Below are 12,158 nucleotides of genomic sequence, written 5' to 3'. Positions count from 1 at the left end.
AAAAAGATATCTGACTCTTTGCGGAATTGTTGTAAAAATTACTTTGAAAACATTTCATTTATAGAAGATAAAAACATTGATGGAACACATTAGATAGATTCCGAAATTCATGGATAATGAGATAAAAGGAATCCGAAATACTCCACCACCTAGCCACATATGCCGAGCTCGAGCCAGCTGGTTGGTAAATCAAATTCCTCCACATAGCAGAGCCGTTGGAAAATGACTGCCGCCGCTAGGCGACGTGTCCCAAAAATGACGTGAGAGGGTCTAGAAGGCCAGTGAGTAAAACGATCATACACACGCATGGAACTACTAATTCTTGGGCTGGAAGAATAACTTCTACAAATTTGCTGCTTAGGCGAGTATCTATCAGAGAATAGCGTATATATCTGTTACTGAATCTTTAAAAGAATATCTATGTCCCATATATACCAGCATGCAAAAATGTGCAGAGCTTGAGCATTGGAGGGAAAAGAATTCTATGAGACTAGGTCTCACGCGAGACCCATTCTAATGGATGACACATGACATTCATAAATCACAAAGCATCCTGCTAACCGTGAGACCTGGTCTCATATAATTTTTTTTCCGGCATTGGAGTTGATCTCTGGGCGGCACATCCGGCGACAATTCCGGCTCTATGCTTCACCTACACCGGAGCTCTCGGGGTTGCATGCACAGCACAGGTGATGGTACCCGCTCTACATCTGCTGCCTGTTCCGATGCCACTGCTGCCGGAGCAAGCCGTAGTGGACGCCGACGGTTCTTGCCTCCCGATCGAAGCTCCACAGCCTCTTGAACATGCCCGGAGACTTGGACTCGTCGCGCCACCATCCTTGACTTGACCCCGGAATATCAATCACCGGCACCGCTGCCGTTGCAAGGGCGAAGCGGCCTCTTCATCAGAGGTCACGGTCACCGCGCGGCGCGTGGCCTGGTCTGAAACCCCGAGCATCAGCAGTTCAGCACACTCGCCGGCAGGTTCCCGGCGTAATTCGCGGGCTCCTGCGGTGTGGGAGGGAGACTCGTCGATGTAAGCGCGTCCGGAAGCTTGCCGACGACGGTGACCCGGCAGAGCGGGCAGGTGGAGCGGGACGCCAGCCACACGCCGATGCACCCGGCGTGGAACCCGTGGCCGCAGCAGGGCAGGAACCTCGCCTGCTCCCCGTCCTGGAGCCCGGCCAGGCACACCGCGCACTCCACCACCCCGACGTGGTCCGCCGTGCGGTACACCGTGACCGGCAGCGAGCCCAGCAGCTCCGGGCCGACGCCCCTCGGCGCGGGCACCTCAGGGACGCCGGTGCTGAAGTAGTAGCGGAGGAAGAAGCTGAGCGGGAAGGCGACGAAGATGAGGAAGAGCACGAGGATGGCCGCCGCGATGAGCATGCCGTGGAACGGGTCCATGACATGCGTGTGGGCTGGGTGAGTGAAGATGCGGTCCGTTCCATCCCCAGGTCACTCGTATATGTATGCATGCGGATGCGGACCCGGAGGGACAGGGAGGGAGCGTCGTTGACATGGATGGATGAAAGAGGGGAGAAAGAAGCTGGAACCGGCGCGCGCATGACGACGGGTCAACAGTCCGAGTGGAGCAATCCGTATGCGTGACGACGGGTCAACAGTCCATGCAACAGGGAGCTCGCAGGTTTTTACCGCACGTCGCCCTCTCCATAGGAGGTCCGGTCCTCGCTCGTCCAAGTTTCCAAGCTGCAACTGGCGTATGATTCATTCAGAACCGTGACCAGTCCACTCATCTTGAGGAAGACGCCGGAGATCCCCGCCCCCGTGGTGCAAACCGGCAGCATCACATTCCAGCATGACCCCCTAAATCGTTCACAAACATCTGGACTGAGTTGTCCGGACGTTGTAAGTGATCCAGTGCAGTCCAGTATTTATCCTAGACCAGTTCAGGTGAAAGTTTTTCAATAAACCGGAAACAAAACAAGGGCTTTGCGAGAATCCGGACACCTGCCACATAAGACTCCGACATCCCCGACCAATCCAAAATAGAGGTGGACCGCGCATTGGAGTGGCCCGCACTGTTTTCTGGGCACTCGCCCCCTTGCCCCCTTTCTTCACCCTCTCCGCAATCGTCCCACCGTTCTCCACCCCAATTCCCGTCCTTTTCAACACCGCCGCCGCATGGACCCGTACAAGAAGCTACCGGAGATGGATGATCCGGAATAGGTAGCCACCCGGAAGATCAACTCAGCGACATGGCAAGCCAGTCGCCTCAAAATCATCGTAGCTATTTGAGTAGTAATGTTCAAAAGAATGTCTATGTGGCTATGTCCTATACCTCCATGTGTAAATATGTACATAGCTTGGGCATTGGATCGAGCTGATATCTGGCCGGTGTCAATTCCTAACGCTGCACCGGGGATCTCGGGGTTGCACAGGTGATGCCAATGCCCCGCTCTACGTCTGCCGTTCCGCTGCCGCCAGCGCAGGGTGTGGTGGAGCCCGACGGCCCTTGCCTCCCGAAGCTCCACAGCCTCTTCACCGACCTCAGGCCGGCCACGCCCGGAGACTTGGACGCGTCGCACGGAGTCGCCGCCACCATCATTGACTCCGGAACGTCGATCACCAGCGCTCCGTCGGTGGCCACAGTCACCGCGCGGAGCGTGGCCTGGTCTGAGACCCCGAGCAGCACACTCGCCGGCAGGTTCGCTGCGTAGTTGGCCGGCTCCGGCGGTACGGGAGGGAGACCCGTCGACGTCGAAGCCTCGGGCCTGCTGACGACGGTGACCCGGCAGAGCGGGCAGGTGGTGTGGGACGGCAGCCACCTGTCAGACGCACTGGGCGTGGAACCCGTGGCCGCACCCGGGCAGGAACCTCGCGTCCTCTCCGTCGTCGAGCCCGGCCAGGCACACCGCGCAGTCCATCAATCCGACTCCGACGTCTTCCGCGGTACACCGTGACCGGCAGCGACCGCAGCAGCTCCGGGTTGACGCCCCTGGGAGGCGGGGCCGCCGCCTGGGCGCTCCGCGCGCACGCCCGACGACGACCGCTGGGCGCCGCCGCGTCGGTGCTTAAGTAGTGGTGGTGGAGGAAGATGAGCGCGAGGGCCAACGTCATGAACAGCAAGAAGATGGCCGTTTGGTGAAACGTTAATCCCTTGCTTGAGAATGCTTCCAAGACTCAAATTTTCATTTAAGCTAGGTGATTAATAATTATGGTGCGTGAATGCCTCGTTTGGAACAAGGCTATTAAACCTAGACTTGCGAGATTTGAATAATTTTAACTTGGGACAAAGCTAGAACTTCAAGTAATTTGGAAAGGGGCAAGTAAGATAAATTTGCAGACAAACATGAAGATAAACGGTTTCAACAACTTCGATTTGTTTTGCAGTATGAAGGAAGGAGATACAAAGGCAGAGAAAACAGATAATATATGACTGGCAAGGGCTCACCATTATTTACTCTTCCTAATAAAAATACAAATCATGATCTACATCTGCAATCGCTCTAACCCTTCCATCTAGCTACATTTCTAACTAGCCCTATACTAAAGACAAGCAGACAACTACACTAACCACATTAGCTTCGCCCCAGCTACCATCGGTGTCAGGTACTCCGACTTGATACATCCGTATTTAGACAAATCTAAGACAAGAATTTTGGGACGGAGGGAGTAACATCTAATCTAATTTGTCGAAGGCGCCTTCTGCTCGTTACTCTTCCCCAGCCCCACGCCTTCCTTCTGTTTGCTGCTGTCCTCTTTCTTTTCATTGATGGAATGTAATGCGGCACATAGTCGCCTCGGGGATCTCGTCCGCCGGTCAAATCCTCTTATGCACACATATCCTGCAAGAGATCACGGCACAGTATGAAATACGATCGCATGAGGAAAAAGCGTCACCTATCGCATCGCAGCTTAATTTGTGGGTAGCGGGTGATTCACAAATGATCTTTCAAAGCTAGTCTATTAGCAAATTTATACTGTCTCGCATCTCAGCTTCTTTACTTCTGCAGAGCAACTTTCATCCCCAAAACTGTCAGTGGGGCGCTCATTTCACTTGTGCTTTTGCAGGATTTTTTTTTCTCACAATGGTCCATGTTAGGCATTTTATGAGAGCAAAAGTGTCCATCCTTTTCAATATCCGAAGATCCTTAGCCCATCAGTGACAAATAAACTAACGAAGAAGAGAAGAAAATGGCAAGCACTCTTTACCTTTCTTGTAGCAGTCTTCAATGTCTTGTCTTGTTTGACCTGAGATTGATTAGTACGCCAGTTAATATCACTCAACAGTAACATTTCCACACATTTACAGTTCAATGGTAAGCTACCTTTAGTAATAGAGTGTATTGATGAGCCAAAATATACAATGCACTTCTCCAGTCCCTCAAGAAAAAGTTCATCGATATCTATTGGAAGACGGCTAGACGAGTCATCTGCAAAGACCTATAACGGGGTTTAGTTGACAAAGTTAGCCTCTAGACAATTTGGTCTAGGATTGTCAGAAATTAACAGCGCAAGAACAAGCAGAGTCTGCGTACCTCATGATCCTGAAAGTAGGTACCGTTCAACGGAAAGTTTCCTCTGGATGCTGTTCGACAGGGTATCTGCTTGTTCATGTATGCACCAATCAAAAATAAGGATAATTTGTTTACTCATTGTAATATCTGCTGGAGGGTTCATATCATAGGTCTGATTCGGGCCAAATCTAAGCACTGTAATTACATGGTGCAGGGCACAGGGAGACGCATATAATTACAACCAAATTAATCCACATGACAATCATTATAAAGTGAGCATACCTTAATAGTACAATATAACAGTGCAAAAAACATTGTTCTCAGATAATGAGGGTTGTCGATAAGTTCATACAAACGCCAAAAAAGAAGCCTGACAAGAATTTATTAGAGGTTGCAGTGAATTTCAGATTGTGCTACATTTGGATCGCCATGGGCTGGGAAGCCGGTAGTTGGAGCAATGCTGGCCGGTGGGTCGCAGCATCGGCCGCGGCGACTGTTCCGACAGGCCCCTTCCAACAGTGTTGGAGGTTGTAAGAAGTGACCGTGCAGTGCAGTTGAACAGGAATTAGCTGTGTCCAATATATGCATCTCTAAGAAAACTTGATAATCCATAGAACTCAATAAAGTATTAGAGCCAACACAATTGGGCAAAATTTCAAAATAATAATAATAATTAGCCCACTTTTGTTCCACCTCTTGGGGCTGGAGAGAGTGATTTGTATATTTCCCACCTTTCCTCGGCTTTTAGTATGAGATGGTTGATGCACGGAAGTAACGAAACTAAATAATTTGAACTGACTGAACCTCTCGTTTTAGTTTCTTACAGATCTCGACAATTGAATTTACCCAGCCTTCTGTTAATAAAGGTGGATGGTAACACAAACAGAACAAAAATTGGTTAACTGTAGGTTCCAACTTGGATAACTTTTTGGTCACCGTCATCAAAAGCTAACCGAATCATATACTATGAATTGCCCCTTAAAGATCAGCAAAGTAGCTGAATTGGAAGATTTAGATAATTTCTAGCTAGTTGTATCAACTTTGCTTCATGCATAGTTGCATACCTCAATGCTCCTAATCTATTGACTTACTTTTGACTCTCTCTCTCTCTCTTGTTCCTTGAGAAAAATAATACTCCCTCCTTTCCATAATTCTTGTCGTGGTTTTACATCAAGTTTACATAATATTTTACAGAAGTAAAGTACACTCTGAGCAAGTGGTTACTCACAAGAATTGTGCCTTTATTGCCATGACGAACCAGGAGATAAGGAGATGGATCTTCTGGAACTCGTTTTTCAAACTGGAAGACGCAAAATTCAGTCAAAATTATTAGTCCATGTCATTGTAAAGTAAAACATCCTCATAATTGTAGTACAAAGTTAAGGCATCGTCATGGCATAAAACATACCTCATCCAAGTATAAATGATCGTCTGGGAGCACAAACCTGTAATAGCAAGCATGTAATCTTAGTGCGGTGCTGCTGATTTCTCAGGACAAAATCTCAATATATCAGGAAAGTATGTTATACGTACGCAAGGTGCTCTGTCCTAAGACGCCCTATGTGTTTCAATTTTCTGCTTGTATGTTGTGAATTGCTCAACACCAAATCTTTTCCACGATTTGGTGTCCAAGAGCAATTACTCACCATAGGCTTGTTTGAACACAGATTTATTTCAATGTCGTAGTGTACTCCTGACATAATATCTTCAATATCAACAAGATCATCTTCATTGGGATATTCTTGCTCATCAAGTGCTTCATATTCATATTCGGGACTTGGTGGCACCTCAATAATGGGCTCACAGCTACGGGAGGGTTGTCTGCCAGCACTCCTGCTTTCTTCGATTTGATGATGACACACTTGCGGACTTGGCATGCAGCTACCACTTGACAACAGTCTTGCAGAAGTAACCATACTTGTTTTCTCTTCACCACCACGCGCATGCTCCTCTGCAGGAGGAAGTAATGGTCTGATAACAAGCAAATGTTATTGTTCCGTGCTTCACTCTAAAATTAGTCCAAATCAATGAAATAAAAAGTTCACCATGCAAATATCGTCTCTACAAGAAAGATACAAATCTTATATGAGTACTCATATTTGTATATTTCACCTTCTAAAAGGTTTTACTTGACGAGTAATTGCCAATCCTTTGTTAAAGACATAGCACTTGAATATCAATAATAGTTAGCTACATAAACACCTATGTCACAATACTACCTAGTTCAATGGCAGCTACTCAAATTTAAACAACATCCGCAAAAAATGGTAGACAAAACTTGACATGGGAGGAGTCCGCAAACAGGGATCTGAAGGACTGGAATATCACCAAAGAACTAGCCATGGACAGGGGTGCGAGTTAGTATCCACGTGCCAGAACCATGAGTTGGTTTCAAGATCTTAAGGATTTCAGCTCTAGCCTACCCCAACTTGATTGGGACTAAAGGCTTAGTTGTTGTGGTTGCAAGAGTTCACTACGTACCATAATAAAAATATCTCGGTGTGTTGCTGAAATAAGCTCAAGTAAATAACTTTGCAACATGTGAACATACCTGGTAAGTTTACTTTTGTAGTACCTGCAGTCCCCACGGAATGGGCAGGCATTGCAATTTGGATCTACTTTTGTGCAAATTACCTGCATAATGGAAGCATCCACCATAAAACATTTGTAGCTAAACTATCATAAATTTTATTAATCACTTTTGTGATAGCAAATACCTTTCCAAAAGTTATCATGAGACAGTGTAGTTCATACCTATTATTTTACATATTCGTCAGATGTGTCTACTAAAATCTAGAAGTTACAAAAAGAATGTCGATATATTTCGAATGATCAGGACTTACAATTTTTCTTTGTCAATAGTACATAGTCGAGGCCATAAGTAACTCTGCACATCCTGCATGAGTGGATATCTTCAAGAAAGGAAAGTAGGCATAAGAACAGGGTTGTCAATCATAGTTATTCACATATTCAGGTGCAAAAAATCTTACAGGTCAACCGAATGAAACTCCTCAGAACAGCATTGCAGTTCAACCCATTGTAGCCTTGTGACTATGCGAGCTACGTTGACATCAACCTGGAAGGAGTGGAGTGCGATCACAGCTTTGATTTAAAATGCATTCACCTGACAGGATTTGATTTGTTTTTAAGAAACAAAAAATAACTTACTGGGAATGCTTTATGCTCCAGTGACAAAAGACGTATGCAGTCGACACTTTTAGCTCCAAGTCCATTTATGCTGAGTAGGTATTTTCTAATGCCCAGAAAAAAAACAAGATATGAGTGATATAATTCCACTGAGCATGCAGATTTTATGTAGCTCTGAACAAATATTAGTTTCTTATTTTATCCAGCCTGCTAGCAGTTCCCTACCACAAGTCTACTAAAGTTTCTGAGAGTAAATTGCTGCATGGTTATATTTATTTATAAATGCAAGAAAATTGAACATCTAAAAATAGGGACAATATCGTTATGTAGCTATTTCTTGATAGTTCAGCACCATTAAAACAAAGAACACTAAAATGGTGATGTAACTAACTGCAGCATATGTTTTGTGAAATATATGGCCATACTTTGCGCTTTCTCGTGGTAGACATCTAAGCCAATCCAGGTCAAAGCTTCCATGATCTTTCTTTATGCGCGTGAGAAATGCCTGTAGAAGGTCAAATAATACTTTCAGCTCTTCCGTAAAATGCAGAAAACAAAAATTGAAGAAATATGTTGCTAGTGGTGGGAATATGAATATTAGTTAAATAATAAAATGATGGTTCACTCAAAACTGCTGTTAAAAAAATGCTATACAAGTAGTGATTGCGTGATTCGGTCAAAATATGTTACTAGTGATGGGAGTATGGATATTAGTCAAATAATAAAATGATGTTTCACTCAAAACCGCTGTTAAAAATAGTGTGAAAAACGTCTTACATTATGGGACGGAGGGAGTACTATACAAGTAGTGATTGCGTGAATCGGACAATACATTAATTGCATGGAAAATAAAGAATTCCAATGTAGCTGACAGTTCATACTTCCATCATTTTCTTCTTAGCCGAGCCGAAAATCTCAATATTCCAAAGTAGATGTTACAGAACAACAAACAACTTGGTAATCAAACATATTACTGACTACTCCCTCCGTCCCATAATGTAAGATGTTTTTTGACACTACAAAATATATGAAAGTCTGCTTACATAGATTTTGTTACTCCCTCCGATCCAAAATAAGTGTCACAGTTTTGAACCAAGGTTAGTTCAACCTTAGTTCAAAACTGCGACAGTTATTATGGATAGGAGGGAGTACAAAAGATGAGAACATTCATTTTTTTCAGGAGGAAGGTATTTAGAAACACATTCTTGGTACAGAAATGTTGGGGCCGTATTATAGAGTTAAGTAAGACAGTGTATCCCGTGATCACATACCTGTATCCGCAATGCCAGAAGGTAATGTTGTCCCCTGCCTGCAATGCACTTTGCAACGTCAACAAATGAGGCCTGCTGTACAGCTTCCCAGTTTACTTTGTCAGTTATTCTAGTTTTGCTTCCGTTATCATATCCTTTTCTATATGCTTCATCCCGTAACTTATCCCAGTGAGCAGTATCTTCCACCCGCAGCGTGGCTATGAACTTTCTTAAGGTGTTTTCAGTGCATATTGGTTTTCCAGATTTATCCTTGACTAAGTTCAAAAGATCATCCTTCTCCCAAGTAGAGATGTCTTTCTCTTTTATAATAGCTAGGAACTTCTCCATAATTGTATTGTAGTCTTGACCATAGTTTCCTTTTACCTCCTCACCATAACCAACTTCCTCGCAATCAATGGGATTGGTAAAAACTGAATTGGTAGAATCACCAGCATCAGGTGCTTTAGTCAAATTCAAGTTTTCTTTGATGTCAACTGTTGACGGAGGTACATATGAACATTCTTCAGCATTACCCTTCCTCTTATTCATAGGAAATTTTGCTGCCAGGATCATAAAAGCATTGCTGTATGTTCATACAAAAACAATTAGTAATCAAAAGTGCATATGATGTTCAAAAAATGTATATCAGTGCCAGCACAAGCATGCAAGCAAAGACCACATTCTCTACTATATTACCTTGATAAATGGTCAGCAACATTTTGTGTCAGGAAAGTACCAACCACAGAATCAATTACGGATCCTCCCCATCGAGAATATTCTCTGGGACCTGACACAAAAGCAGTTCAAAACTTAGAATCCAATGTGAACTTGTGTATTTCATATATAAGCAGAGGGTTGTAAAAAAACTTATTTGATCCATCATCCACATGTTTACTGTGGATGCAAGGGCTATACTGCTCATTATATATCACGAAATATTCATTTTCACCTGTTTTTTTTTGGAACTCGGTACTAATTAGCAACAGGTACAACATTGTTCAAAGTCCTACGCTTTCGCCTGCATGAGAGAAAAACTGGAACCAAGTGCCACTATCAAATACCTAATGCCAGATTATTTTTGTTTCTCCATTGAACTACCCAATGTATAGACACTAATAAACTATCGATTAAATTGTTTCTCCACAGAAGACATCATGTGACTAATGGCTGACCTGACTCACCTGATATGTCTGTAGGAGTTTTCAAAACTTCAAGTTTTTTATTCTTTGTGAGAAAAGCTTCAGGTTTTATCAAAGGCAATGCTACGCTTCTTACTTTTCATGTATTTATTTTCCACTTTGGCATGGAAGTGCATTTCACTTAATATGTCATCTTCTTTTCCTTATTGCACGCTGCAGAAATGAAGACAGAGAGAAGAGAATGAGCCAGGATCATTACCGAATAAATCCTTTATGGTCGCAATAAACGAATCCACAAGCTTTTTATAATCCCGCCGAGTTTTAGCCCATCCAGGCCCGCTGCCGATATCAACCCCTTCGAAACTTTCACTGTCAATCTCTTCCCACTTGGTCAGAACGCCACACACTCGCAATGTCTCAACATCGAGGCCTAGCACCTTGGGCCGCACTTGATTCGAGTGATTTCCATGGGGACCCAAACCCCCAAATGGGACCAAAGCAGAGCATGATGCATCAGTCGGAGCAGCATTCTGGTAAGGAACGACAGCCCAGTCACCACTTGCTTTCTTTTTCTTCGTCTTGGTTCCACTTGAAATATTGTTAACCTCTGCAAGGAGCCTCAGATTGGCCATCAGCTTGGCCCTGCCGAAACTCCCCGTAATGACTTCCAGATCGAAGTCTAACTTGCGCTTCGATAGCTTATCATCAGTGCCATCTCCAACAGATCCAGCGCCGCCGTCCTTTGTTTTCGCCGGCGTCTTGTGAGGCTTGGCCGGCGTGGTGCGCGCGGGCTTGGGGTGTTTATCCTTCATCACCTTCAGCCGAGGCACCCCCTTGGTGGACTTCTTTCTTGGCCTCCAATGGGTGCTCTCCTCTTTCTCCGGGGTGGGGATGAGGATAGGAGTGGCAGCGCCAGTGGCGGAACCAGCCCCTGGCGGCGCAATCTCGTCGGAGGAATCGGAGGTCTGCGCGGTGGCTGCGCAGCCATCAGTGGCGCCGGGTACAGATCGAGGCTGTTCCCCAATGGGGGGCCTGAGGTAGATGAAGCCGTGCTTATCAAACACCCCCAAATCAGCCGACGCGGGGGCGACCGCAGCAGAGCAAGAGGAGGGGCCATCCGTGGAGGAATCGAACGGCGGCCGCCGGCCATTGTCGGGGGTCGCCGGCGGCATGAGCAGTCCAGGCCCTGGTCCAGCAGAGACAGTGGAATCAGAAATTCGCAGAGATTGACGGCCCCAAACCTCAGATTCGATGAAGAAGAAGGGATTAGGCAGCATGCACTCACCAAGATCTGGTCTTGCCTCCATCGTTGCCGGCGGGGCGGGGCGGGCGGCGGCTCCGCTCTTGCGGCGCAGGCAGGAGCAGCTTGGGAAGGCAGCAGCAGGGACAATGGGATATCCGCTTTGCTAGAAAATCTCCTAAATAAACAAAGAGTTTATAACTGAAAATCTTACCTTCTGTTAGAATCCTGCTAGGACTCTTCTCGTGAAAAGAATAATTTTTGAGACTCTGTGACTATGGCCCCACAATACAAAACCTTAGTCATACACATTTTTTCATCAAGGAAACTTTTCATATTCTTTTGAAAATAGATATCTGGCGAACATCTGATTTACACATCCTCTCAATTATACCTGGGCATATGTTAGGCCGGGCCGGCCCGGGCCAAAAAAAAGCCGGGTGCTTAAACCCAGGCCCGAGCACGGCCCGGTCGTCAGCTCTAATAAATCAGTCCCAAGCTCGGCATAAGACCGAAAAAACCCGACATGGCCTAGTCGACCCGACCTGACTACGGCTAAAATCTTCTTTTCCACAAGCCTGAGCCCAGCCCAGCCTGCACGGCGGGCTCAATTTTCAACGGCCGAGCCCAGCCCGATGGCATGATCAGGCCCGCCCGGCATAAGATTTTCGGCTCGGGCCGTCTGGGCCGGTCTGCCTATGGTCAGGTATACTCCTAATGAACGACGTGCTGGCTTTTGAAACTTGTTTGCTACAAGGCGTGAATGTGACATATTCATGCACAACTCACCCACCTCATTAACTAGCACTTCAAGCTCCAGTCGGGAGACTTGGGATGGAATCCCGGTTCTCCTTTTTTTACTAGGTGGCAAAATGTCATATCCTTGCAATAGGCGAACCTA

General features: G+C 45.8%; 2 protein-coding genes and 1 pseudogene across 4 annotated transcripts; all 3 read right to left on the bottom strand.

The window, feature by feature from the left end:
- Nucleotides 1-476: 476 nt before the first annotated feature.
- On the bottom strand, nucleotides 477-1,414 carry LOC123057551 (E3 ubiquitin-protein ligase EL5-like). Its single transcript, XM_044480497.1, has one exon. The coding sequence runs from the start codon at nucleotides 1,405-1,407 to the stop codon at nucleotides 958-960; it is 450 nt and encodes a 149-aa protein (XP_044336432.1). The 5' UTR covers nucleotides 1,408-1,414; the 3' UTR covers nucleotides 477-957.
- A 954-nt stretch (nucleotides 1,415-2,368) lies between these two features.
- On the bottom strand, nucleotides 2,369-3,564 carry LOC123056610 (E3 ubiquitin-protein ligase EL5-like; annotated as a pseudogene).
- LOC123059833 (transcriptional activator DEMETER) lies at nucleotides 3,380-11,459 on the bottom strand. Of its 3 annotated transcripts, none has more exons than XR_006427607.1 (17): nucleotides 11,303-11,459; nucleotides 10,277-11,203; nucleotides 9,575-9,665; nucleotides 8,900-9,461; nucleotides 8,054-8,133; nucleotides 7,650-7,734; nucleotides 7,472-7,557; nucleotides 7,325-7,393; nucleotides 7,199-7,235; nucleotides 7,033-7,115; nucleotides 6,015-6,452; nucleotides 5,890-5,926; nucleotides 5,710-5,781; nucleotides 4,503-4,568; nucleotides 4,293-4,397; nucleotides 4,177-4,215; nucleotides 3,380-3,809 (listed from the first exon to the last, which is right to left on the bottom strand). XR_006427607.1 is itself a non-coding variant. In XM_044482348.1 (17 exons), the coding sequence occupies exons 1-17, from the start codon at nucleotides 11,322-11,324 to the stop codon at nucleotides 3,649-3,651; spliced, it is 2,970 nt and encodes a 989-aa protein (XP_044338283.1). In that variant the 5' UTR covers nucleotides 11,325-11,459; the 3' UTR covers nucleotides 3,380-3,648. The 3 variants fall into 3 exon arrangements, 2 of the variants coding, with proteins under 2 accessions (XP_044338283.1, XP_044338284.1); XM_044482348.1 differs by having other exon boundaries at nucleotides 4,293-4,407; XM_044482349.1 differs by lacking the exons at nucleotides 3,380-3,809; nucleotides 4,177-4,215; nucleotides 4,293-4,397; nucleotides 4,503-4,568 and adding an exon at nucleotides 4,580-5,050.
- Between the last annotated feature and the right edge of the window lie 699 nt (nucleotides 11,460-12,158).

Source organism: Triticum aestivum, chromosome 3A (assembly GCF_018294505.1).
Source record: "Triticum aestivum cultivar Chinese Spring chromosome 3A, IWGSC CS RefSeq v2.1, whole genome shotgun sequence".
In the NCBI taxonomy this organism is placed as follows: domain Eukaryota; kingdom Viridiplantae; phylum Streptophyta; class Magnoliopsida; order Poales; family Poaceae; genus Triticum; species Triticum aestivum.
This window is presented reverse-complemented; position numbering and strand designations above follow the sequence as displayed.

What these genes read in the sequence shown, in the direction of transcription:
- LOC123057551 (XM_044480497.1), bottom strand. Translation starts at nt 1,407, where the DNA reads ATGGACCCGTTCCACGGCATGCTCATCGCGGCGGCCATCCTCGTGCTC.
- LOC123059833 (XM_044482348.1), bottom strand. Translation starts at nt 11,324, where the DNA reads ATGGAGGCAAGACCAGATCTTG. An exon ending in ATCATTTATACTTGGATGAG is followed by an intron (nt 5,782 to 5,889) that starts GTATGTTTTATG and finishes TGCGTCTTCCAG; the next exon opens with TTTGAAAAACGAGTTCCAGA. An exon ending in GCAATAAAGGCACAATTCTT is followed by an intron (nt 4,569 to 5,709) that starts GTGAGTAACCAC and finishes ATGAACAAGCAG; the next exon opens with ATACCCTGTCGAACAGCATC.